This window comes from Salvelinus sp. IW2-2015, linkage group LG26 (genome assembly GCF_002910315.2).
Source record: "Salvelinus sp. IW2-2015 linkage group LG26, ASM291031v2, whole genome shotgun sequence".
Lineage (NCBI taxonomy): Eukaryota > Metazoa > Chordata > Actinopteri > Salmoniformes > Salmonidae > Salvelinus > Salvelinus sp. IW2-2015.
The window spans coordinates 39,315,027-39,340,322 of NC_036866.1; the positions used below are offsets into that span (position 1 = coordinate 39,315,027).

At 42.2% G+C, this 25,296-nt stretch overlaps 1 protein-coding gene across 7 annotated transcripts in view; it reads right to left on the reverse strand.

Moving 5' to 3' along the window:
- The window catches only part of LOC111952514 (F-actin-monooxygenase mical2b), a 74,189-nt gene that overhangs the window by 13,644 nt on the left and 35,249 nt on the right, over positions 1-25,296 (reverse strand). For 3 of the 7 annotated variants that reach the window (XM_023971251.2, XM_023971250.2, XM_023971248.2), the window contains exons 11-25: positions 24,345-24,435; positions 23,556-23,703; positions 16,639-16,838; positions 12,880-12,983; positions 12,452-12,523; positions 12,224-12,349; positions 10,028-10,159; positions 9,536-9,790; positions 9,088-9,204; positions 8,472-8,585; positions 7,546-7,638; positions 7,260-7,352; positions 4,757-4,943; positions 4,569-4,645; positions 4,360-4,447 (exon numbers count right to left, since the gene is read on the reverse strand). In XM_023971251.2, the coding sequence (XP_023827019.1) occupies positions 4,360-4,447; positions 4,569-4,645; positions 4,757-4,943; positions 7,260-7,352; positions 7,546-7,638; positions 8,472-8,585; positions 9,088-9,204; positions 9,536-9,790; positions 10,028-10,159; positions 12,224-12,349; positions 12,452-12,523; positions 12,880-12,983; positions 16,639-16,838; positions 23,556-23,703; positions 24,345-24,435 (1,897 nt within the window). Of the gene's footprint in view, positions 1-2,313; positions 2,580-4,359; positions 4,448-4,568; positions 4,646-4,756; positions 4,944-7,259; positions 7,353-7,545; positions 7,639-8,471; positions 8,586-9,087; positions 9,205-9,535; positions 9,791-10,027; positions 10,160-12,223; positions 12,350-12,451; positions 12,524-12,879; positions 12,984-16,638; positions 16,839-23,555; positions 23,704-24,344; positions 24,436-25,296 lie in introns of those variants that run through there. The other 4 variants (XM_023971255.2, XM_023971252.2, XM_023971253.2 and 1 more) reach the window with 4 other exon arrangements.

The following is a 25,296-nucleotide window of genomic DNA, read 5'->3' on the forward strand; positions in this document are numbered from 1 at the left end:
GACAACATTATTAAGTGCCTTTGAACAGGGTATGGTAGAAAGTGCCAGGCACACTGGTTTGTGTCAAGAACTGCAACGCTGCTGGGTTAACGCTCAACAGTTTTCTGTGTGTATCAAGACTGGTCCACCAACCAAAGGACATCCAACCAACTTGACAACTGTGGGAAGCATTAGAGTCAACATGGGCCAGCATCCCTGTGGAACACTTGACACCTTGTAGAGTTCATGCCCCGACGAATTGAGGCTGTTCTCAGTATTAGGAAGATGTTCCTAATGTTTATTATAAACTGGGTGGTCTGAGCCCTGAATGCTGATTGGCTGACAGCAAAAACATGTATTATTACTACTCTAACTACATTGGCAACCAGTTTATAATAGCAATAAGGCACCTCGGGGGTTTGTGGTATATGGCCAATATACCATGGCTAAGGGCTGTGTCCAGACACTCTGCATTGCGTGTTGCGTCGAGCATAAGAACAGCCCTTAGCCGTGGTATATTGGCCATATACCACACCTCCTCTGGCCTTATTGCTTAAGTATACTCAGTGTATATTTGCATGAGTCAGCATGCAGTGAACAGTCTCATCTATACAGGTAACTCCCAAAATAATGGAAACACTTGAGTAAATGAGGGATACAAAGTATATTAAAAGCAGGTGCTTCCACACAGGTGTGGTAACACTCCATCATGCTTAGGGTCATGTATAAAAATGCTGGGCATTGTGACTAGATGGAGTACAGCTACGACCGGAATTTACTTTTCGTAGCAGGTTAGGAGAGCACTTTAGCTAACTTTAACCTCATTCTCCTAACATGCTACGTTAATTCTCCTAACCTATTGTGTAAGTTCTCCTAACCTGCTACAAAAGTAATTTCCGGTCGTAGCTGTATTCCACCTAGTCAGAACCATTATTTTGGCTACCATGGCTATGATCCCCTAGGAAGGACAATGCCCCGATCCACCGGGCATGAGTGGTCACTGAATGGTTTGATGAGCATGAAAACGATGTCAACCATATGTCATGGGCGTCTGTCACCAGATCAACTCAATTGAGATTCTGGAGATTCTGAGACAGCATTTTCCACCAACATCAACAAAACACCAAATAATGGAATTTTATGAAGGAAGAATAATGTCGCCATCCGATAGATTCTACAAGTGTCTGGAACTCTATGCCAAGGCACATTGAAGTGGTTCTGGCTCGTTGTGTCCCAACGCCCTATTAAGACACTATGTTGGTGTTTCCTTTATTTTGGAAGTCACCTGTATATACAGGTATAAACTGAGACTTTGGAAAAGCATCATGTTAAAACATTTAACACCAACCATGTGACATGAAACATTACAGGGAACATTCAGCTAGCTACAGCTAGTGATTACTTACAGAACCAAACTGAAGCAATGTTGACATTGTTTTATACATTCTTTTGAGAAGTTCCTCCAATTAGTTTAATTACATTTGCTAACCATAAAGAAAAGAAAAAAACCTATACAAACATTACCTAGATATATACGTAAATATATGGGGCATGCCCAGTATCGGAATCAACTGAATGGATTGGTTAGGTTGTGTAGTATATTGTGGAAGTGTGCGTGTGTGTGCGTGTGTGATTATCGAGGCAACACAGCTTCAACACACATACATGAACGATAGCCTACTTAACCTATATGGTAATTCCCCAAACATTGTCAGATTTATGTTAGGATTCCATTGCAGAATAACAGAAAAGCACCACTTGCAAATGAACTCTGCGAGAATTCTTATAATGCAGACCAGATTTGACCCAGAGGTGACCCAGCAGGAAAGATGAAAGACTCTAAAGACAAAGCCATAAAGTGAAAGGATACGTGCAATGGTCTATTACTATTATTTGATTTCAGTTCATAGTTGAGACGCTTTTGTATTAGGTCTAATCTATCAGTTGTTGTTGTGACAGTAAGTGACTGTGCTATTTGGATAAAAAAAAAAAATCAGATGTGGTTATTAAGTGCATGGGAATGTGCCAGTCAACAAATGACAAGTTCTTTTTGTGAACAGAGGTTATGCTTTTAACAGGGTTATTAATGTGAGGCTGCTGGTGCAAAAAAAGCATTTTTTTTAAATTTTTTTAAATGCCTTTTTTTCCCAAAGTCTTTCATATTTAAATAGTTAATTCTGCTATTAATTTGAAAGCTGTGAGAATGTTATAAATGTAATGGATCAACCATGAAATGCTATATGAAAACCATAAACAGCACATTTTTAACAGCTTAAGCCATGGATAATAGCTGGTAAATTTTGCAAAAAAAAAAAAAAAGAGGAAGCAAGTAACTTCTGTAATCAAATCAATTTATTTATACTTACAGCTTTAAGTAGCATAAATTAAGCAACCCGTTTATTCACTATGGAAAAATACAAGGTAGCAGACAAATTCTTAAACAACTAAAATGTACAACAAAATATTCTGGAGCTGACATGCAGAATTTTGCCCCCCCCCCCAAAAAAAATAGGATCCTCTCAAGCGCAATGAACTCAGCTTTGTGTATTAGGAGGAACATGAGAGAGCCTTTGAGAAGGTTTCTGAGAGGTAAGCACCTTCTGCAACAGAGAATCACAAGGGGACATACAGAGAAGTAGAGACAGGGAGGTTATCATGTATCAGATGGGTTGAAAAAACTGCATGCCAAAAACGTAGAGGCATGCGGACCTTGAGCATGTGGGTTAGCTTGGAGGAATGGAAGGCTTTCGAAACATGCGTCAATTAACAAACAATGTGTGGCCAACTAAATTAACTCGTTGTCATACACAGGACCCATGCCTAGTTCTCAACATGAATAGTACATGTGTGGTTAAGAGCTATGAAGGCAGCTAATGCAAAGCAACACTATTGATCACGTGACCCAAGCAGACCATCACCTTCCTGCAGCCACAATTCAGCCAATCAGAGGTTGCAGCATTGGAAACGTGAAACAGGCTACATATGAAGTGAAAGAAAGAATGGAGGAATGAAAATGGGGATATATGGAAGGGAAAACATAAGACACACAAGTACTTAGAATCACAAATTAAATAAAAGCTTTGTTGCATCACTGTACCATAACAGATTAGCAGAAAAATAAGTAATACTACCGGAACAAGCTATTGATTGAACATCTACAACACTTCAGCACAAACATTTGTGATAATTCACATCTTAGAATATGTGCAGAAATGTGCATTAAATCCAAGGCTTGTGATACCAGCAACAAAAGCAGAAAAACTATAACTAAATATAAATATATTTTGGGCAGAATTTGCTACAATACCTGGTGTAGGAAGTAAAAATTTGAATCCTCTCGGTCTTTCCCGACATCTATGTTTCTACCCCACTTAACTAATATTTTACAACAATAAGAATCCGTTTTTCAAACAGACACATCTAAAATCAAATGTGTTCCATTAAACGGCCTAGACAAATCAAAAATAATACTGTGTGAAAGCTGTTCTAAAACAAAAAATGTACACATAAAAAAATTCCAACAAAATAGTCTCCAGAATCATCTTAATTACATAAAAAAAAGCTGTTGTCAGAAAATAAATACTGTTTGGCATTTCCATTGCACATGTGCAATATAGCAGTGCAGTTCAAGAAGCATAGCCGGACTTCGTTCTCTAACTTCCCACATCACAAGCACACCAGGCACTACACACAGGCCTTAGCAGCACCTCCAAGTCAACTAAAGTGCTTTTAGTGGATCCTTTTTTGGATTATTTAGGAGTTGAAAATAAAAGTTGAACCCAAACATAAGCATGGGAACACTGAAATAAAAGGTTTCAAGCAATTGAAAGGATACATGACCTCAAATGCTAAGGACCATGTGTCACACTTGCAATAATACTTTGATGAACAAACAGATGTGTTTCTCGGCGTCAAATCAAAATCATGGAAGAACAAATAAGACTTTTGAAATTGAACCAGTCTGCATAGAGCATTGTACAGACTGTGAAGCAAGTGCCTGTGCTATAGCAGCGAGTACAGTACAAGTGCATCATTAAGTCCATGAGACCCAGAGGCCCAGCGGCACCAGGCTCTGCCCCCTCTAGGTGAGCCTGAGACCTAGGCGCTGCTGAGCTTAGTGCAGTAGACCGTGAGGCTGAGGCTGCTCAGCCTCCATGTACATCTGGCCCAGGAGCTCGTGCAGTATGCTCAGTAGGGGCATGCCCAGACTCAGCAGCTCGTACAGGAAGCCGTAGTCCTCTGAGTGGTCTATGAGGTGGAGCCCTGCCTGGCCAACCGCCCCATGCACCCAGCGGGCCAGCTGGCAGGGCGTCCCACACACTGCCCGGCCCGCGTGCAGCGGCCAACGCAGGCTTCTCCTAAGGAAGGAACTCAGGGTACCTGAGGGCTGGCTCTGCAGGCTGTCCGTGGCCGAGTAGGGGTCACTCCGGTCTGGCGAAGACGTCAGACGTCCCTGGTCCTCCTGCGTCTGATAGACACAATTGAAATCAGACCATGTAAAACACATTAAACATTTTTTTAAATAACATGAATACCTCATAAGTAAAAATGGCTGTGTTTATGTTTTGCTATTACTGAAAGCTATTTACCGTTCTCCTCAAGAACTTGCTTGAAGTTTGTAGGCTGGACCGACGCTGAGAATAATGAGGCTTGCAGTAAAACTTGCCTGAAACACAAAAAACCACTGTAAAAACACATGCCGGCTGACACTAAAGATCAAATTAATTCACAAACAGCGTGGGAGAGTGTCTGGTGTCTGGGTGTGTCAGCATCATGCCGTGTTGGGAGTCGTAGGCGTGTCCTCCCAGGCGTAGTGTGGAGCTGCAGACGTCACAGCGGAAACACTCCCTGTGGAAGAAGTGGCCCTCAGCGCTGAGTCGCTCCATCACGTACACACGCTTGGAGCAGAAGTGACACGTGTCACTGCCTCCCAGGTTCTGAGGGACCTCCTTCCGCACGATACACTGTCAGGAGACAGACAACAGCAGCCGGTTAGTGATACAGTGAGAACAATGTAATAGGCAAGCTGTTACCGTAGTTGTCTACTGCTAACAATGAGGATGGTTGAGGGCCATAAAGTGAGTCATTGAGCATTGTTGGTTCTAAACGCAGCAAAAAAAAGAAAGGTCCCTTTTTCAGGTTCCGGTCTTTCAAAGATAATTCGTAAAAATCCAAATAACTTCACAGATCTTCATTGTAAAGGGTTTAAACACCGTTTCCCCACGCTTGCTCAATGACCCATAAACAATTCATGAACACATGTGGAACGGTCGTTAAGACACTAACAGCTTACAGATGATAGGCAATTAAGGTCACAGTTTATGAAAACTTAGGACACTAAAGAGGCCTTTCTACTAACTCTGAAAAACACCAAAAGAAAGATGCCCATGGTCCCTGCGTGAACGTGCCTTAGGCATGCTGCAAGGAGGCATGAGGACTGCAGATGTGGCCAGGGCAACAAATTGCAATGTCCGTAATGTGAGACGCCTAAGACAGAGCTACAGGGAGACAGGACGGACAACTGATCATCCTCACAGTGGCAGAACACCTGAACAGGATTGGTACATCCGAACATCAAAACTGCGGGACAGGTACAGGATGGCAACAACAACTGCCCGAGTTACACCAGGAACGCACAATCCCTCCATCAGTGCTCAGACTGTCCGCAATAGGCTGAGAGAGGCTGGACTGAGGGCTTGTAGGTCTGTTGTAAGGCAGGTCCTCAACAGACATCACCGGCAACAATGTCGCCTATGGGCACAAACCCACCATCGCTGGACCAGACAGGACTGCACTGAGCACTTTTTCCCCCTCCAGGAGCAACGTTCGGATTTGCGTTTATCGTCGAAAGAATGAGCGTTACACCGAGGCCTGTACTCTGGAGCGGGATCGATTTGGAGGGTCAGTCATGGTCTGGGGTGGTGTGTCACAACATCATCGGCTCTAAGCTTGTTGTCATTGCAGGCAATCTCACCGCTGTGCGTTACAGGGAAGACATCCTCCTCCCTCATGTGGTACCCTTCCTACAGGCTCATTCTGACATGATCCTCCAGCATGACAATGCCACCAGCCATGCTGCACGTTCTGTGTGTGATTTCCTGCAAGACAGGAATGTCAGTGTTCTGCCATGGCCAGCGAAGAGCTCGGATCTCAATCCCATTGAGCACGTCTGAGACCTGTTGGATCGGAGGGTGAGGGCTAGGGCCATTCCCCCCAGAAATGTCCGGGAACTTGCAGGTGCCTTGGTGGAAAAGTGGGGTAACATCTCACAGCAAGAACTGGCAAAGCTGGTGCAGTCCATGAGGAGGAGAGGCACTGCAGTACTTAATGCAGCTGGTGGCCACACCATATACTGACTGTTACTTTTGATTTTGACCCCCCCCTTTGTTCAGGGACACATTATTCCATTTATGTTAGTCATATGTCTGTGGAACTTGCTCAGTTTATGTTTCAGTTGTTGAATCTTATGTTCATACAAATATTTACACATGTTAAGTTTGCTGAAAATAAACGCAGTTGACAGTGAGAGGACGTTTATTTTTTGGCTGAGTTTATATAGCACCCTTTCTTCTAACAGTGTACAATATTAAGTGGTGGTGTGACCACCTAACAAGTCTCAACACCTAACCATAACGTGGATGTTAAGGCAGGCAGTGAGATGGAACTAGTGCAACTGTGGCTGAATAATACAACATGGAATGGGAACTTATTTCCTAATGTGTCATATTAGTAGGGCATTTCTCCAGCCCAGTGAGAGATGATAATGAATCAACAACAGAGATGATGAATCAACAATTCTCGGGACCATAGCAGAGAACTAACTAGTCAAATAGATTGGTTTCACAAAGCTCTACACAAGATTGCATTTCGCTTTGCCTGTATAGTGAGGCAAAGCAAAATGCTGTTCACTGCTCTAGACCTGAAGAGGGGCCAAACACTGTGAACAGGCACCCACATGAGTGCATGGAGTTACTACTGCTGTGGCCCCTGAAGGCCCTTTACACAAAACACCATGGCTCATGACTGGAGAAGTCTCAGTAAGATTCCGGTCAGAATGTTTTACAGTTTACAGTGAACAGCATCATATTTCCTACTAATAACAGATGTAGTATCCTGAAGCAGTAGACATGACTTGATTGTTGTTAAGAAGGTTACCAAAACTCCTGAAGCTTGGGGTGGTAATAGATATAGAGCCCACTTTTTTGTGTGTGTGTCTTGTGATGTATATTCCCACTGGGCTGTGTTGGCACAAGCATAATCGTTAGTCACACTGTGCTTACCGGCAAGGCATTAGGCCTGTGGTCAGTTTCATAAAGGACGGCTAGAGTTTCAGCCCTAGCACCTATGTGAGAAGAGACCTTCCCAACTGTCCTCTAACAGAACCCAGTCACAGAGGTAGAGGGAGGGAGCAGCACAAAGACATTAAAGGGGGGAAAAAGAGAGGAAGAGGGAAACAGAAAAAGTAAGGATCAGAATAGTGTAGATGAAGGAAAACAAAGACATTTATTTCTACTCAGACATGAGGAGATGCAGAAATCATGCAGACAGTGAAGTTGTTACTCCTACCTGTTTGGCAGGCTTAGAGGGCTCAGCAGGACAGCTTTCAGATTGATCAATTGTTTTTTTAATCATTACGCTTGGTGCAGCACTCCCAGTGCACTAAAACCAATAAAAACATGGTAAGAGTGAGCTGATTTAACATATGTACACTCTAAGAAGCTTCTATTTTTTTTTTTTTTTACATTTCACATTTTTACTGATACCTGTTGGGCAGACTTTAAGGGTTCAGCTCGATAACGCTCCGATCGAATTATTCTACTAGACACTCAGCATTCCCATTGCACTAAAAGCTAAATAAAAGGATGGTCAGAGTGAGCTGACAACAGTGTCTTCTGTTCTCTCATGTCAACTGTAGAGGGAGATTTTTACTGATACCTGTTCGGTGGACTTTAAAGGGCCAGCTTCGTAACTCTCAAATCGATTGATTGGCTTTTGAATACTTGATCCAGCCCTCCCATTGCACTTAAGTCAGCTCACTGTATTTTTGATGATTTAAGTATTTTTTCCCTCTTTTTCTTACAAATTAGTTTTTTTTTTTACTGAAACCTGTTTGTCAGGCTTGAAGGGTTCAGAATGACAGCTTTCGAATCGATCAATTGACTTTTGAAGGAGTCTACTTTACGAAGCATTCCCGTTGCATTAAAACCCAATAACAACATGGCTAGAGTGAGTTGACCGAGTTGAGTCTTTCTTCTATTCTTATACTTCAAATGCATTTCAAATTACTGGTGCCTGTTCGGCAGACATGTCAGGCTTGAAGGGTTCAGCTTGATAACTCACAGGACATTCGATTGGCGTTTGAATGAGTCTACTTTATGCAGCACTTCCATTGCACTAAAACCATAAAAAACATTGTCAGAGTGAGCTGCTATTCTTTAGGTTTGGGCTGGTCAGGACCACAACAAGGCACTGCTAGCGGCAGTCGTTTTTACCTTATAATGATGCACAGGAGATGTTGGGGTAAGAGAAGAGAAGCAAGACAGGGCAGACGGTTCAGGGACAGGGTGTATTGAAGTGATTTTAGGAACAAAGGCAGATCGATCCGTCTGTAGAAAAAGGGTTCATATCAGAAACGAAATCTCCAAAATATCTAGCTCTTCACATCCCAACCCAAAAATACTGAGGAGATGCAAGCTGAATATAAGTCGGAGGGGAACAATTTGGTCAGAGAAAAATTCAACAGCTCAAACTGACATATCTTTTCTAGTGAAGATATGAATGTTCACTCATTAGTATCATCACGGACCACTTTCATCATGCAGAGAGAAGTCACCTGACCTGGAATTCTCAGAACTGTAACACCATGGAAACAAGACATGCTGCAAGAAAACAACCTCTGCCAACAAATGGATTTAAAATGGATTAAAAACATGCTCCACTCTCAGTAAAATGTGAGTAGGTTTGACTGGTGACATTGTATCCTTCTAAACAGTCTGAGACGGTCAAACAGAACTTGTGTACAGGGTCAAACATACTGTGCCTCATTTCCTTAGATGGGGTTAGACAGGCAGGCAGGCAGGCAGGCAGGGGGTGGTGCTACACTTTCACCTTATACTCTTTCACTAGAGGAGTCTCGGACTCAGGAAACATAGAACGCAGAAGCACAGCCCTCTCCTTTATACTCTTCCTGTTAAATTCCCTGGTAGTTACGGTTTGCAATTTTTTCTTTAGAACAACAAGGAAAGGAAAGAAAAGCAAGTGTGAAAGTCAGAAACGGCAAGAAGTAGGCAAATAAATACTGAACAGCAAACATAATCCATAGTAAAGCTGATGTGGGGTATGGCAATTTTGTATCTTTTGAACAATTCTGTTTTTGTTGCCGAGTTGTGCTGTCTGCTAGACTTTTGTGGATAATGTGGATTTACTATTTTGAATGGGCATAAAAATCTATTTCCACGCAAAAAAAAATGTTTTACTGTGAGAGTGCAGAAGGCATAGCTGTGAATGGGACTAACATGGTATGTCCAGACAGATATAAATGGAGGCTCATTGTCACCTGGCTCATCTTTTGCTCCAGCTTCTCTAGGCGCTGGCCCATCCCTGTGGGGTCAGGAGAAGGTTGTTCTGGGTAATCTACGTCATCTGGGGTTTCGGTGTGTGGAATCCACACTCTCTGCTGCACCAAGTCTGCGCGCGGAGAGGCCTGTGTTTGATCATCATGAGGAGGACTCCAGGACCTTGTTGGAACGTGAAGGGGAGTCGGTTGCGCCACGGCTGCAGGCTCTTCTAAGAGTCGCATATAGATAGACGGCTGAAAGCAGATATACACACAAAGCAATGTGTAAAGCAGCACGGACCTCCAACCAGTAGAGGGCAAACCTCCAGGGTGGCGTAAAAGGGGTGTCTTTTCAATGACTCTTGGTCTAGAAGACTATTGGTTATTTTGTTAACATAGGCTCTATGTTAGGGGGGGGGGGATTTATTGAGTTTACGATGCAGCGGCTGACCCTTCATGGTCTCAACACACACCAGATTGACGTGACTGTACCTGCCACTTGGGGCGTGGGGGTGGAGGCGAGGGAGGGGGCTGTTCCTTGGGCTTAGCGAAGCGACGGTTCGCCATCATATCCAGAGAAGGAGATGAAGGACGGCTTGAATCAGAGTCTGAGTTCAAATCAGACTGACAGAGCAGCAGACACGAGATAAGGCAGGATGGGAAGGACGAGCAGGAGGAATAGGAGAAGAAAAAATGATAAAGTAGTGCAGAATGATTTGTTTCTGTAGTTCCATTCAAAACCACGCCCTGCCGTCATCCACCCATTGCATAAAGTGTAATGGGTCTGATCCTGAATGCTGATTGGTTAAAACCGCATTCCAGCCGGTGTCTATTCCACAAGTTACCACAGGCTAAATCTATGACATTAAAATGCCTATTTACTCTGTTCCATCTGACTGAGCAATCCACTGTCTCATCATCCCAGACAGGTCATTTCAAAAATGTGATCTCCACTATAAAAAGCATTATATGTTTTAACCAACATTTACTTTAACAGATTTGTATAAACCTTACTGTCTGCTTTTCTCAGCCAGTCGAAATCATGAGTCAGTTCTTTGTATATATATCAATAAAAATGATGCTATCAATAGAAAACAGGCAAAACAAAATGAAGTGCAGCTAGTTTGCAGTCTTTCCCGCTTCAGTTTGAAACGATTGTTGGCTAGCTCCTCTGAATAAGTGTCTTGACGAGAGAGCACATTTTCTACGCCAGGCAAAGTCGCGCATTGTTAGCTCAATGTTATGGATGTTGCCAAATAAATGTCACTAGAAAACAGCTTAAACAAATGCAGCTACTTTGCTGTTATTCTGGCTGCACTGTTTAACATGACTGTAAATTATGTTGGCTAGCTAGCAAGCAAGGGATAAGAACGTTGCCAGCCAGTATGGCAATGGAACATTTAGAACGAACGACTGGGTCGCGTCCATAAATACAGAACAACCGGGTCGCGTCCATAAATACAGAACAACCGGGTCGCGTCCATAAATACAGAACAACCGGGTCGCGTCTCTGGCAACCGAACTGATAGAATGAAGAACCAGCCGGCTTGGTTAGCAACCCTAGATCTGTGTTGGGACTACAGTATATCTTGTGGAAGGATGAAATGGTATGAATAAATTCATCATAATATATTTTTTTAATTGAAAATATGTAAATCATTATTTAAATATGTTGGTAACCCGTTGTATAAAAGTGATAATACCCTTGAACCGGTGTTTGGAGGATATATTGGTACGGCTTGCCGGCCCTCCACTTTGTCTCGGGCATAACAACAGCCGTGCCAATATTTACCTCCAAATATCAGCTTCTCTGGCATTATCGCTTAGGTATATGTACCATATCTATGATATTCCACACCATAACCAGACAGAGCCACTCAGTCCTTTGATGGGGCTTCACAGGCAGATTATACTGTATTCACTTCTTCATCAAGCTTCCAAATGCACAACCTGCTTTCTTTAATCCTATAATCCAGGGACAGCCTCTTCTGGTGGAGTAGCTCATTTTACTGTGACTAATGTAGCGGTCGATATACTAGAAGTATGTTATTGGTGGAAGTAAAACGATACAGTAAATTCATCTTCAATCTCTTCATAGCTTTCTTGACCATAACCAATAAACTATACCTCGGCAAAACTTTGCACTCAAACTGTACCCAAGGGTAGTGGCTGTGGCGGATTTGTCCCATTTTACAGTCTTACAACACAATGGGCTATATTCAAACATGATTATGGTGGCAGTGACGTTGCAGAATTGGATACAAGGACATAAGTGCTCTCCCCTGACATAAAAGCAGGTCCATGAAATGAATTTCATCCATTTCCAAACTCTCTCAGAATGTTATGTACCATAGAGAACAAGTAGGTTCCACAGAGCCTTCATTATCTGAAATTTCAACACAAAAACATTACCTGTGTATGATTAAACCCCCGCCCCACACGGCAGCAAGTACTATACAAAAGTACAGATTTCTAAAAATCAGATATGATCAACCATCAGAGAATTAACCAACAGAAGAGTCTTACAGTAACCATCAGCACTGAGGGCATCGCCGGTTTATTGTCTGTATGTGACTTTACAATGTGTTGGCTCCCTTCCCCCCCCCCCCCCCCATTGTCTCTACACAGCACAGTGTATAGGGACCTTGACCCCTCTAGTCAGAGTACTGTACACCTGGAGCTGCTCACCTTATTGCGCAGGGAACTGCTGGGCGATGCATTCTCCTCAAACTTGGCCAGTAGCTGTGTGGCCATTGAGCGCACTTTATTCTGCTCCCCGCCGTCACCTGCAGGGGGGGCACTCTGACAGGACAACTGACAACACAATGAATGATCAGTCCCTTTATCAACATTAAAATGGCTGCATCTAAGGCCATACTGGTGATAGTGGCTACAACAAGCATATCTCTAACACACCTCCTCTAAATAGGTGCTGCCCTTTCTTCGTCTCTTGTTCATCGGGTCGTTCTCCTCCAGCTTACCGTTATCCTGAGGAAAAGGTAGTACAAAACAGACCTAAAAGAACTTTCACAGTCATTCACGTCACAGTCAAAGGTTATCGAGTGTGAGGGTAATCATTAAGAAAGTATGCCTTGTAAGATGTAGATCATCTAGGTCTCTCAGTCTTGTTCACATACAGTACCTTATCTAATCTACATTTCAATTACTTCTTGTCGTCATTTATTGGCACATAGGAATTCCTTTCATCTGTCATGTAAACATGCACCTATTTTGACACACACACTTTACGTAGGCTAAATCACATTTACATGGAGGCCTTTGTTGTTGCAATGCTTTCATTTTAAAGCCTGTAGATGGGTGAGGAGAGGGTGAGCTCACGGTACCTTTGGGATCCTTTTTTTGGGCTGTGTTCGGTTCATTAAGTTGTAAACCGAGTATGCAGACTCCGATGAATACGCTTTGTTGTTCTCATCCGTTTCCCTTGTACCTGTAACAAAGCATAGCAGTGTGTTGTTATGGGTGCTTTGATACAGGACATACTCTAATACGCACACTGTAATAAACCAGCCCTCTGAGCCTAGGTCAAGCCAAATCAAGAGGGTAACCAGATAGAGTAATGTGAAAATAAACCCCCAAAACAGTAGTATCCACAATTCAAAACAGATTCCTTTTGATTAAATCACCAAGTGTCAGAAACTATGAGGGCATTACAATAGTATTTTAAGTGAAGGAATTCTCAGCCATTTAACATAAACTCCTACTGTATTCTACAAAAGGGCAGCCCTATAGATCATAGAGGCATTATTATTACCATGGCCCTGTGAGATGACCTGAACTGGGGCCCGAATGCATTTCTTACATACCACACCCTCATAACTGACCCCGTTGTGTAACATGCTAATCTTATCCCATCATGACAGATGAAAAAAAAAAAAAAAAAAAAAAAAAAACGCCCAGTCACACACTATCCTCATTAAGTTCAATCTTTAGCTCAATCGAACCTTCAAAATCCTGCTAACAAATCATACCTCAGGAGTAGTAAAACTCCAGTTATGGAGTAGTTTATGGAAAATAGGTAGTATATATACACTGCTCAAAAGAATAAAGGGAACACTAAAATAACACATCCTAGATCTGAATGAATGAAATATTCTTGTTAAATACTTTTTTCTTTACATAGTTGAATGTGCTGACAACAAAAATCACACAAAAATGATCAATGGAAATCAAATTTATCAACCCATGGAGGTCTGGATTTGGAGTCACACTCAAAATTAAAGTGGAAAACCACACTACAGGCTGATCCAACTTTGATGTAATGTCCTTAAAACAAGTCAAAATGAGGCTCAGTAGTGTGTGTGGCCTCCACGTGCCTGTATGACCTCCCTACAATCTGTCTCTTATACACATCTAGATGTGTATAAGAGACAGGTGTGTGGCCTCCACGTGCCTGTATGACCTCCCTACAATGCCTGGGCATGCTCCTGATGAGGTGGCGGATGGTCTCCTGAGGGATCTCCTCCCAGACCTTGACTAAAGCATCCGCCAACTCCTGGACAGTCTGTGGTGCAACGTGGCTTTGGTGGATGGAGCGAGACATGATGTCCCAGATGTGCTCAATTGGATTCAGGTCTAGGGAACGGGCGGGCCAGTCCATAGCATCAATGCCTTCCTCTTGCAGGAACTGCTGACACACTCCAGCCACATGAGGTATTTGTGGTATTTGGTCAATAACAAAAGTTTCTCAATACTTTGTTATATACCCTTTGTTGGCAATGACAGAGGTCAAAGGTTTTCTGTAAGTCTTCAAAGTTTTCACACACTGTTGCTGGTATTTTGGCCCATTCAACCATGCAGATCTCCAATAGAGCAGTGGTGTTTTGGGGCTGTTGCTGGGCAACACGGACTTTCAACTCCCTCCAAAGATTTCCTATGGGGTTGAGATCTGGAGACTGGCTAGGCCACTCCAGAACCTTGAAATAGTACCGAGTGGAGGACAGAGGAGCCTCTTAAAGAAGAAGTTACAGGTCTGTGAGAGCCAGAAATCTTGCTTGTTTGTAGGTGACCAAATACTTATTTTCCACCATAATTTGCAAATAAATTCATTAAAAATCCTACAATGTGATTTTCTGGATTTTTTTTTCTCATTTTGTCTGTCATAGTTGAAGTGTACCTATGATGAAAATTACAGGCCTCTCTCATCTTTTTAAGTGGGAGAACTTGCACAATTGATGGCTGACTAAATACTTCTGCCCCACTGTATATATATCCCCAGGGATTATTGTTTCTGTTTCATGTCTGTGTGCTGTTAGTGTTTCTTGTTTTGTATTATGTTTATTTTATTAAAAACACTCACTCCCTGAACTTGCTTCCCGACTCTCAGCCCACATCGTTACATCAGGAAACAGACTCTTGCGCTACTGCAGGAACTGTTCTGTAGTGTGTGTAGTCTCCCTAGACATCTGGGTCGCCTCCCACAATTTTCAAAATGTTCCGGCGTTCATGTCTGTACTTAATAGAACATCAGTTTGGCATAGAGGAACTGTGTCACTGCCTACAGAACCTTATCCACTTGAATAAAATACAAAAATAGTAGCTAGCAGGACGGAGCTCAGAGGTTATTTTGAACCTTTTCACGCATGAGTTCCAAATATCTCTAAAGGTCACGCCCAGTGTGAGTTTTTGTTATGCTTGTGATGTGAGAATGCACTCACTGTTCCAAAATGTGATTGTTATACAACAGGACAGTTAACCCGCGCTGCCCTCAAACCAAGACACACGCTGCCTGCTAATTATCTACAGGCTATATTTCAACTTTTCAATTTGAAATAATTTAACAAGTTTCTTCCAACAACAGTTTGAATTGAGTGTGAGTGAGTGTGTTCCGCCTCCTCATTAATTCGCATAGAAGTAGCCCATTTCACCGTTGCGGACAATTTATGTTTGTGGCTTTACTGAACCGGACAAACTTCGAACTTTCGATGAGAGCCCAAGCACTTCCCCAGTGTTTCCCCAGATCAAGTTTGCAGACATTTGCATTAACTTTTTCCCCCTGGCACATTTTCTGGCAGGCTCTCGCATTGCCTTCATTGTTGTTCTCCTTACAAATAATAACTTTGGACATGTGTGCGTTCCTTCCTCCTAAAGTAAGTGCCTTATTTTCAGTATATCGTGTTTGCGTTTCTACTGTATGTATATATGGAGCATAATGTATTTACTGTTTTATTCACGTTTTCAAGCACTGGTGACAAATTATGCATTCGGACTCTTGCATTGACTATAACGGACACGTGTGTAAAATGCCTTTTTGAAGGTTGTACTGATTATGATGAGCTAATGCAAAGATATTTGCCAGCTATTTTGGTTACAAGGTTGTTGACATTATAAAAGGCATTCTGGGTGTCTTGTAAAAGTCTGTCAGACCAAAGATGTTATAATAAAATGAGTAAACGTCCGGAAGTGAATGATGGTAGACGACGCACGATGAATTGTAAATAGTCGTTTCTATAGCTAATTCATATTATGGTTTCTGTCAGCCGAGAGTTCTGTAAATATGACCGCTTGTGTTATGTCGATCTTTTCTCAGCGCTGTACATTTTCCAGTTTGAATGATTGTGTTATGCTGTCGCAACTTCTGTGAATGTCTGAGCATTGCATCCAAAAATAAACTGGTCACATTCAGGACATAAGGTTGTAAGGACTGTGTTTGTGCAAAAATGTTTGAAAAAAAGTGTTGCCAGCTCAAACGCTGACTGTTGCGCCAATCGAAACTGGACGTTCTGAATCACATTGATTTGAGAGTACGCTGTAGAGACCACTGTAGAATGATCACACCCGTGTGTTGGTACGCGTCAAAGGGTTAATGTCTGCATTTCGCAAGTGGCTAGTTTGCCTCAACTACCTCCACTAAAACCACTGCAAAGGTTTTGCCTGCAAACGTTGGTTTCGAATAGCGACCTTCTGGCATGTCTGCCTCATGATTTGTTGTAAGAGTTTTCGGACTGAAGCGAGTTCACCCCGGAACAATCCCCACCCCCCTTCCCGAAATTGCCAAAAGACGAATTTCTGTTTCCTAGGGTCTGGTTTTCGAGACTGTGTGAGGCATCAGAGGTGTGAGAGAATGACCCAGAACAGCAGCCTACCAGTGATGGATGCAGGCGAGTTGCGGAACATCTCGTAAAGCTTGGATATGTACAGCACCATCATCAGCTTGTCCGGGTCCTGGTCCAGAGCCATCTCCTTCCCCGTGGTCACAGGCTGGATACCAAACTCATGCTCTGCTATGTCAAAGGCCAGCTGGTTGTTCTTGGCCGAGTCCTTCTCATTCAGGGAGTCAAATTCACTAGGATGGAGAGAGATACAGAGAAGAGGCATCAGGTTCACATCCGGTAAGACCTTAATAAAGTTGTTTCCCCTATGGAGTGAGAATGTTAGCCTCAAAACAGTTTGTTGATAAGCATTCAAATGTTGGTTTAATGCTGCATTTTATAATCATTACACTCTCCGCACCACCAGACTGAAAGGTGATGTCTAAGGCCCTTAGCAACAGCCCATAGTAATGTTATAAACAGATTGTAAACACATTTCCTTTCCATGAAAAGGATTTAATTCAGAACGGACTGTCGAATCACATCTACCTGTTGACACAGAATGGGGGGGGGGGGGGGGGCAATCGGGAGCAAGAGCCAGAGTGATGAGGTCATCACGGCTGCACCTCCTCAGCCCACACTCATTTTGACTCACACAAAGACGACTTGAGCAGGCCAAATTCACAGAGCATAAAGGATAAAAACACCCACTTGTTATTTAGGTAAGATGGAAACACTTCAGGGCGTGGAGTTCCTCAACAGTGCCATCAGTATCTAATACTGTTAGTACAAATGCTTTATACACATAATTGGGCGTGCAATATGAAAGCCAAACCAGATTGCTCACTTTCTTTTTTTGTGTGGTTTAGGCCATTTCTCATTTCTCTATTTAGACAAATCTAGCTGTTGCCCGCCAAGGTCAGTACACATAGTACAGTTCCTAATTTATGAATCCTACACCTAGAGTTTAAACAGAAGGGTTGTCTACAATATAATCAATATCACTGTTCACATTTTCAACTGCATAACATGTGACGGACCCAAAGGCAGTGCATGACCATAGACAAGATGATAATCAGTGTGTGCCTTGATGGTGCCAATAAGACCATGACTGTGTGTTATATATATATATATATATACACACACACACACACACACATACACACACACAGTGCCTTAAGAAAGTATTCACATCCCTTTACTTTTGCCACATTCTGTGTTATTTTAAAATTCAGACTAAGGAGTAAAAGTGTGCTTAACAAGTTACATAATATATTGCGTCGATCCACTATATGTAATAATAGTGTTTAACATGATTTTGTTTATGACTACCTCATCTCTGTAACCCAAACATACAGATTAATGGTAAGGTCCCTCAGTCAAGCAGTGAATTTCAAACAGATTCAACCACAAAGACCAGGGAGGTTTTCCAATGCCTCGCAAAGGACACCTATTGGTAGACTGGTATTAAAAAAAGCAGACATTGAATATCCCTTTGAGCATGGTGAAGTTAATCATTAAACTTTGGATGGTGTATCAATACACCCAGTCACTCACTACAAAGATACAGGCGTCCTTCCTAACTCGGTTACCGCTCAGGTATTTCACCACGAGGCCAATGGTGACTTTAAAACAGTTTAACAGCTGTGATAGGAGATAACTGAGGATGGATAAACAACATTGCAGTTACTCCACAATATTAACCTAATTGACGAGTGAAAAGAGGGAAGACTGTGGAATGAGGTTGACACACGCTGTAGAGGGCCGAGTGGCCACGGGTTTTCGCTTCTCCCTTATATTCAATTGGTAAATTAAGGTCACTGATTACTAAGGAACTTCCATCACCTGGTTGTGTAGGTCTTAATTGAAAGAAGAAGAAAAAACACCAGACACTAGGCCCTTTGAAGTTATGCAATAAGAAGAGGGGGAGGAGGGGGTAGAGAGAGAAGAGTAGAGGGAGAGAAGTTGGTGTGAGAGAGGCTGGCATCAGTTGCTGGGACCAATACTATCTGTATAGTGATCCTGACGACCAAGGCCGGGTCAGCTACACTAGCTGCCTATCAAGCTAGCTGGGTTTTCTTGAGGGCTTGAACGCAGCCCGGGATGCGATTAGCCATTGTGGCTGGGACTGCGGATTATCCCGGGCTTGTGACAGTGTAGATCCCTGCTGTTTGTTGTTCTTGTTTCCAATCATCCCGGCGATCTACCCTGACAATCTGCGGGGAGTAACAGCGTAACCTACCTTGACAAAGACCAAAGCAGGCAGGAGTACCGTTGAGGACAGTGGTGTTTCTATCACAGGTGAAAGATCTTTTAAACTAACAAAAATAGTTGTTCGTCATTGTTATCGAGGTGCAATCAAGGCGGAACAACATGGTTGTGGATGGAACTGCAGAATCTCCACAGTGGTCAAAGTTCCTGAGGTTCAAGGACAAGGTAGCTGTTCTGGAAAGAGCCAAGAACTTGAGAGGAACGTACATCTTCCTCAACGAGGACTATCCTCAAGCTGTGCGCCAGAAGAGGAAAGAACTTATCCCAGCCATGAAAGTTGCCATAGCGCGTGGGGACATTACTTAGATCTGCTATGACAGGCTCATAGCCCACCCTCCCTCTCTCCCAAAAGCCGTGAAAGGATGAGAGCCAAGCCTATGGGTTCGTAGCTTCAACCCCGCAGCACACACACACACCAATTGATGAATGTATATATTTTCTCTTGCCTTGTTTATTCTTTTCCATATGTCGCTCTTATAAGCTACCCAGGAAAAGGATGAAAATATCCCATATCAATATATTTATCCTTAGAAATAAGGTTCATGAAATCAATAACATTTATATAGACATGTCTGAGACTAATTCGTTTGATGATAGAGCAGCAGCAATACAAGTGTATAACATATATAGAAGAGACAGGAATGCTTATGGGGGAGGTGTTGCTGTATATATTCAGAGCCACTGCCCTGTAATGCTTAGAGAAGATCTTACGTCAAGGGATATTGGTTACAGGTTCACCTGGCACATCTAAAGCCTCGGGGTATTGCTATCGGCCACCGCTAAAAATGTGTGAAATGTTTGATAGTTTAGTAAACAGAGGGGTCTACTTTCTTGGGGACCTGAATATTGACTGGTTTTCATCAGGATGTCCGCTCAAGAGGAAGCTTCTCACTGTAACCAGTGCCGGTAATCTGGTTTTGGTTATTAATCAACCTACCAGGGTGTTTACAAACACTACAGGAACAAGATCATCCACATGTATTGATCACATTTTTACTAATACTGCAGAACTCTGTTCTAAAGCTGTATCCGTATTCATTGGATGCAGTGATCACAATATATAGTGGCTACATCCAGGAAAGCCAACGTTCCAAAATCTTGACCTAAAATAGAGTATACGAGATCATACAAAAGATTTAGCTGTAACTCTTATGTGGACGATGCAAAAATGTGATGTGATTAATAAGGAGCATTCAGACGCTGCATTTTATGAATTTGCTTCTTCCAATTATTGATAAACAGGCACCTGTTAAGAAACAGTGTTAAATCCATGGAGCCTTAAAAGTTCTATTTGGAATTGAAAAACTGTAGGTTTGAAGATGGGGCAAAAGGAGTGGCTAATAAATCTGGCTGCACATTTGACTGGCTGACTGAAAATTGAGAAATGTGACTAAACTCAAAAGAAATGTAAAAAATAATAAACTGTATTATGAAGCCAAGATCAATGATATAATGAAAAATGTATAGTACTTTAAATAAAATTATTGGCAGAAAGAAACATTTGTCGAATCAGATGGCTTATTCATCAGAAAACCATTTGAAGTTGCCAATTATTTTAATGATTACTTCATTGGCAAAGTGGGCAAACTTGGGCAGGAAATTCCAACAACGAATAGTGAGCCATAATACTTTTGCATAAAAAAACTAAAATGAAAAAACATTGTAAGTTTGAATTTTGTACATTTATTGTGGGAGAGGTGGACAAATTGTTATCTTTCAATAATGGCAAACCTCCATTGACAACATAGATGGAAAGATACTGAGGATGGTAGCTGACTAAAGATATGACACTTAGGAGTGGCTATAAACTGAGCCTAGAGGAAAGTCTTTGTCCTCAGGCCTGGAGGGAAGCCAAAGTAATTCGGCAAACCAGGAGTGGTAAAGCGGCCTTTACTGGTTTTAACAGCAGACTTATCAGCTTGCTGCCAGCTCTTAGCAAACGGTTGGAAAGAATTGTGTCTGAACAAATGTGACCCGATTCAGGAAACTAGGCGTATATCGCAAGTCACAACTTCACAGGAGAGACCTTACATTTTTATTTTTTTACTTTTAAATCAAGATTGTGAACATTCATGTGCCTTAATAACAAACTTGTATGCCATCTGTAAATACGAATAAAATTGTTAAATTACGAGCCTTGTTTAAGCCACAGAAAAAGTTGTCAACCTTCCCACTAGCCATCATGATTGGCTGAAATAATGAGTGGGCTGGACATACCGAGAGAGGAGTTCGGATTGGAGGCTTCTGTCTATTTGAGCTAATCAGTCTGTGTTGGTAATCGAACGCGGCTTTAAAATAAATAAATTGTGTAGTGGAGCTATATGTCTTAAGCTAAAGTGCACTGTTAGCTAGCTAGCTAACGTTAGCTGGCTGGCTCCCTAGCGCAATCCAGGTGGTGAGTCAAATACAATGCTATTTCTCTGTAAACAAATTAACAGACTTTCAGCATGCTCATAGAGAAGGGCACTCAACATGTACTGCACTGACACAAATGACTAATGATTGGTTGAAAGAAATTCATAATAAGAAGATTGTGGTCACTGTACTGTTAGATTTCCATGCAGCCTTTGATATTATTGACCATAACCGGTTGTTGAGAAAACGTATGTGTTATGGATTTTCAACCTCTGAGTTATATTAGATATCTATGGTTCTATGATATGGCAAAGGGTTTCCTTAATGGAAGCTTCTCTAATGTCAAACATGTAAAGTGTGGTGTACCGCAGGGCAACTCTCTAGGCCCTCTACTCTTTTCACCAATGACATGCCGCTGGAATTAAACAATGCATGGGTGTCCATGTATGCTGATGATTCAACCATATACGCATCAGCAACAACAGCTAATGAAGTCACTGAAACCCTTAACAAAGAGTTGGTCGGTTTTGGAATGGGTGGCCAGGTATAAACTGGTCCTCCATCTCAAACTATTTTATTTGGTACAAATAATTTTCTACATTCTAGACCTTAGCTGAATCTGTTAATGAATTGTGTGGCTGTTGAACAAGTTGAGGAAACATTTCTTGATGTTACCTTCGATTGTAAACTGTCATGGTCCAAACAGATTCAAATGGTTGTAAAGATGGGTAGTAATAAAGAGATGCTCTGCTTTTTTGACACCACACTCCACAAAGCAAGTTCTGCAGGATCAAATTTGATCTCATCTTGATTATTGTCCAGTCATATGGTCAAGTGCTGCAAAGAAATACTTAGTTAAGCTGCAGCTGGCCCAGAACAGAGCCGCACGTGTTGCTCTTCATTGTAATCAGATAATAATACTATGCATGCCAGTCTCTCTTGGCTAAGAGTTGAGGAGTTGAGTTGAGGAGAGACTGACCGCGTCACTTCTTGTTTTTATAAGAAACAATGTGTTGGAAATTCCAAATTGTTTGCATAGTCAACTTACACAGCACTGACACACACCCACCCCGCCAGACATACAACCAGGGGTCTTTTCACAGTTCCCAGGTCCAGAACGAATTCAAGGAAATGTACAGTATTATACAGAGCCATGAGTGCATGATACTCCTTTACATCTTATATAGCACAAGTGAACAGCAAACCAGGTATAAAAAACAAACAAATAAAGCAACACCTCACGGCACAACGCCTCTCCCCCATGTGACCTACTTGTGTGTATATACTGACATGCATGTGTAACTGATAGATGCACACACACACACACACAATATGTTAATGTTTTTAAAATGTATGTAAATTGTAAAGTATTTTGTCTGCAATGTATTTTTCGTTGTGTTGGACCCCAGTAAGACTAGCTGACGCCATTGGCGTCGGCTAATGGGGATCCTATCAAATCAAATGAAATTAAATCCATGGAATGAGTTTGACACCCTTGCTGTACAGAACAACAATATAGGCACTAAAGTAATACTGCAAAGCAAATAATTTTGTCCCGAATACAAAGTGTTATATGTTTGGGGAAAATCCAATACATTACTGAGTATCACGCTCCATATTTTCAAGCATAGTGGTGGCTGCATCACGTTATCGGTATGCTTGTCATCGTTAAGGACTGGGGAGTTTTTCAAGAAAAAAATGAATAAAAATCGTAATGGAGGCAAACATCCTATAAGAAAATCTGGTTAATTCTGCTTTCCACCAGACACTGGGAGATGAAGTCACCTTTCACCAGGACAATAACCTAAAACACAAGGCCAAATATACATCGGCGTTGCTTACCAAGAAGACAGTGAATATTCCTGAGTGGCCGAGTTACAGTTTGGAGTTAAATCGACGGCAAAACCTGAAAATAGTTGTCTAGCAATGATCAACAACTAATTTGACAGAGTTTGAAGAATGAGAAAATAAATACATATTTTAAATATTAAAAAAAAAAAAAAAAAAAAAATACGGGCAAATGTTGCTCAATCCAGGTGTTGAAAGCTGTTCGAGACTTACCCAGAGACCCACAGCTGTAATCACTGCCAAAGGTACTTCTACAAAGTATTGACTCAGGCATGTGAATACTTATGTTAAATGAGATATTGCTGTATTTCATTTAATAAATTAGCTAACATTTCTAAAAACATGTTTTTACTTTGTCATTATAGAGTAGTGTGTTTAGATGGGTGAGCGAAAAATCTATTTAATCAATTTTGAATTCAGGCTGTAACAACAAAATGTGGAACAAGTCAAGGGGTATTAATACTTTCTGAAGGCACTGTACATGTGCGTTCTCTCACATGAGGTCTGGCCGGAGGCGGTGTATAAGAGCACAGAGTGCCAGGCCACTCTTCCAGGAAGAGGTGAGGTTGGTGACATCCACACCCCTGTACCCCTGTGTCTGCTTCTGACACCAGGTGAGGAGGCGGCTGGGCCGGATGTCCGACTCTGTGGGAGAAGAGGGACCAACCAATCAGTCATCCAATCACGCCATCACCACCAAATAACAAACATACAGAGAAAGACAAATACACCTGGCTACAGAATACTGGCTAGAGTACACATCACATCCCTGTAGTGTAATACGTCTTCATGGCTACCTTTTTAAAAGTAGTATGAGATGAGGGTATGGGAGTGTAGGCCAGCACACACTTTCGTTGGGCATGTCTGACCCTGCTTCATGTAATGTGACCGCAGTCATTGTTTCAAGTGGGTGTAACTGTGATGAGCCCTTTTATTAACTCAGGTGAAGCAAGTTTATGGGACAAACGCAGATCAGATTACTAATAGAACATCACAAGGAGCCACTAATCCATACTGCTTGCACGTATGACTAATCCAAACCGTCTCGGTCAGCTCCTGGCCTGTAGAAATACAATTTCTAGAACAGACATTCCCATTCAAGTCAATGATCCATGATGGGTGGACCTGCAGCCATAATTGTATTTCTATGTCCTGGCCTACGTGGGTGTCTATGTCTGAGCTTGTCTGATATAATTAGAGGATGATGCTTCAGGTTAGTCATTGGGATGACAGGCCTGAGAAATGACAAGTCTCAGACTGTGGTCAGTCTGTTTGTGAAGACTGACCTCGTCTGGAGAGATTGACAGAACTACGTGTGGGTCCACCCCGCTCCAGAGTACAGGAGTCCTGCTGCCCGTCTATGAACAGGTGACGCACCTGTGAGAGAGGCATGAGAAGTATATTAGAATATTAAAACTTGAGTAACCTGCTCTGTGAAACCGGTTCTTTAGCATGCCAATGTCAATACATGTTAAGCAAGTTAACCCATTCACATCCCTGTACTATATTTAGTAAAATATCAAAAAGCGCCATTGAACAAATTCTGTTTGGTGTAAATGCATGCAATGTGGTGTCAACATAGTTGAAACCAGCATATAGTATTGTTATTTGACCTGTTCTAAGCCCAAATATGCCAAATGTATGCTTAAACTCACTGTTGTTTGTGAACTATAGCCATTTCTGCATCATACTATATTTAACCTTTGGACACCAATGCTCCAGACGATGTGTGTATATACCTAGGGCTGTTGCAGTGAACGTATTACCGGTGGTCACGAGTCATGAAGGCAGTCAAATTCCACCTGACCGTTTAGTCATGGTAATTAGGTTTCTCCAAGCTCTGATGCTGCTGATGGTCATTAGTATGTTAGATTCAGCTATTTCAGCCACACTCATTGCTGACAGGTGTATAAAATTGAGCACACAGCCATGCCATCTCCATAGACAAACATTGGCAGTAGAATGGCCTTTGGGAAAAGCTCAGTGATTTACAACGTGGCACCGTCATATGATCCCACCTTTCCAACAAGTCAGTTCGTCAAATTTCTGCCCTGCTAGAGCTGCCCCAGGTAGCAAGTAAGTAATGTTATTGTGAAGTGGAAACGTCACGGAGCAACAACGGCTCAGCCGCGAAGTGGTAGGCCACACAAGCTCACAGAACGGGACCGCCGTGTGCTGAAGCGCGTAATGCGTCAAACCAGCTGTCCTCCATTGCAACACTCACTACCGAGTTCCAAA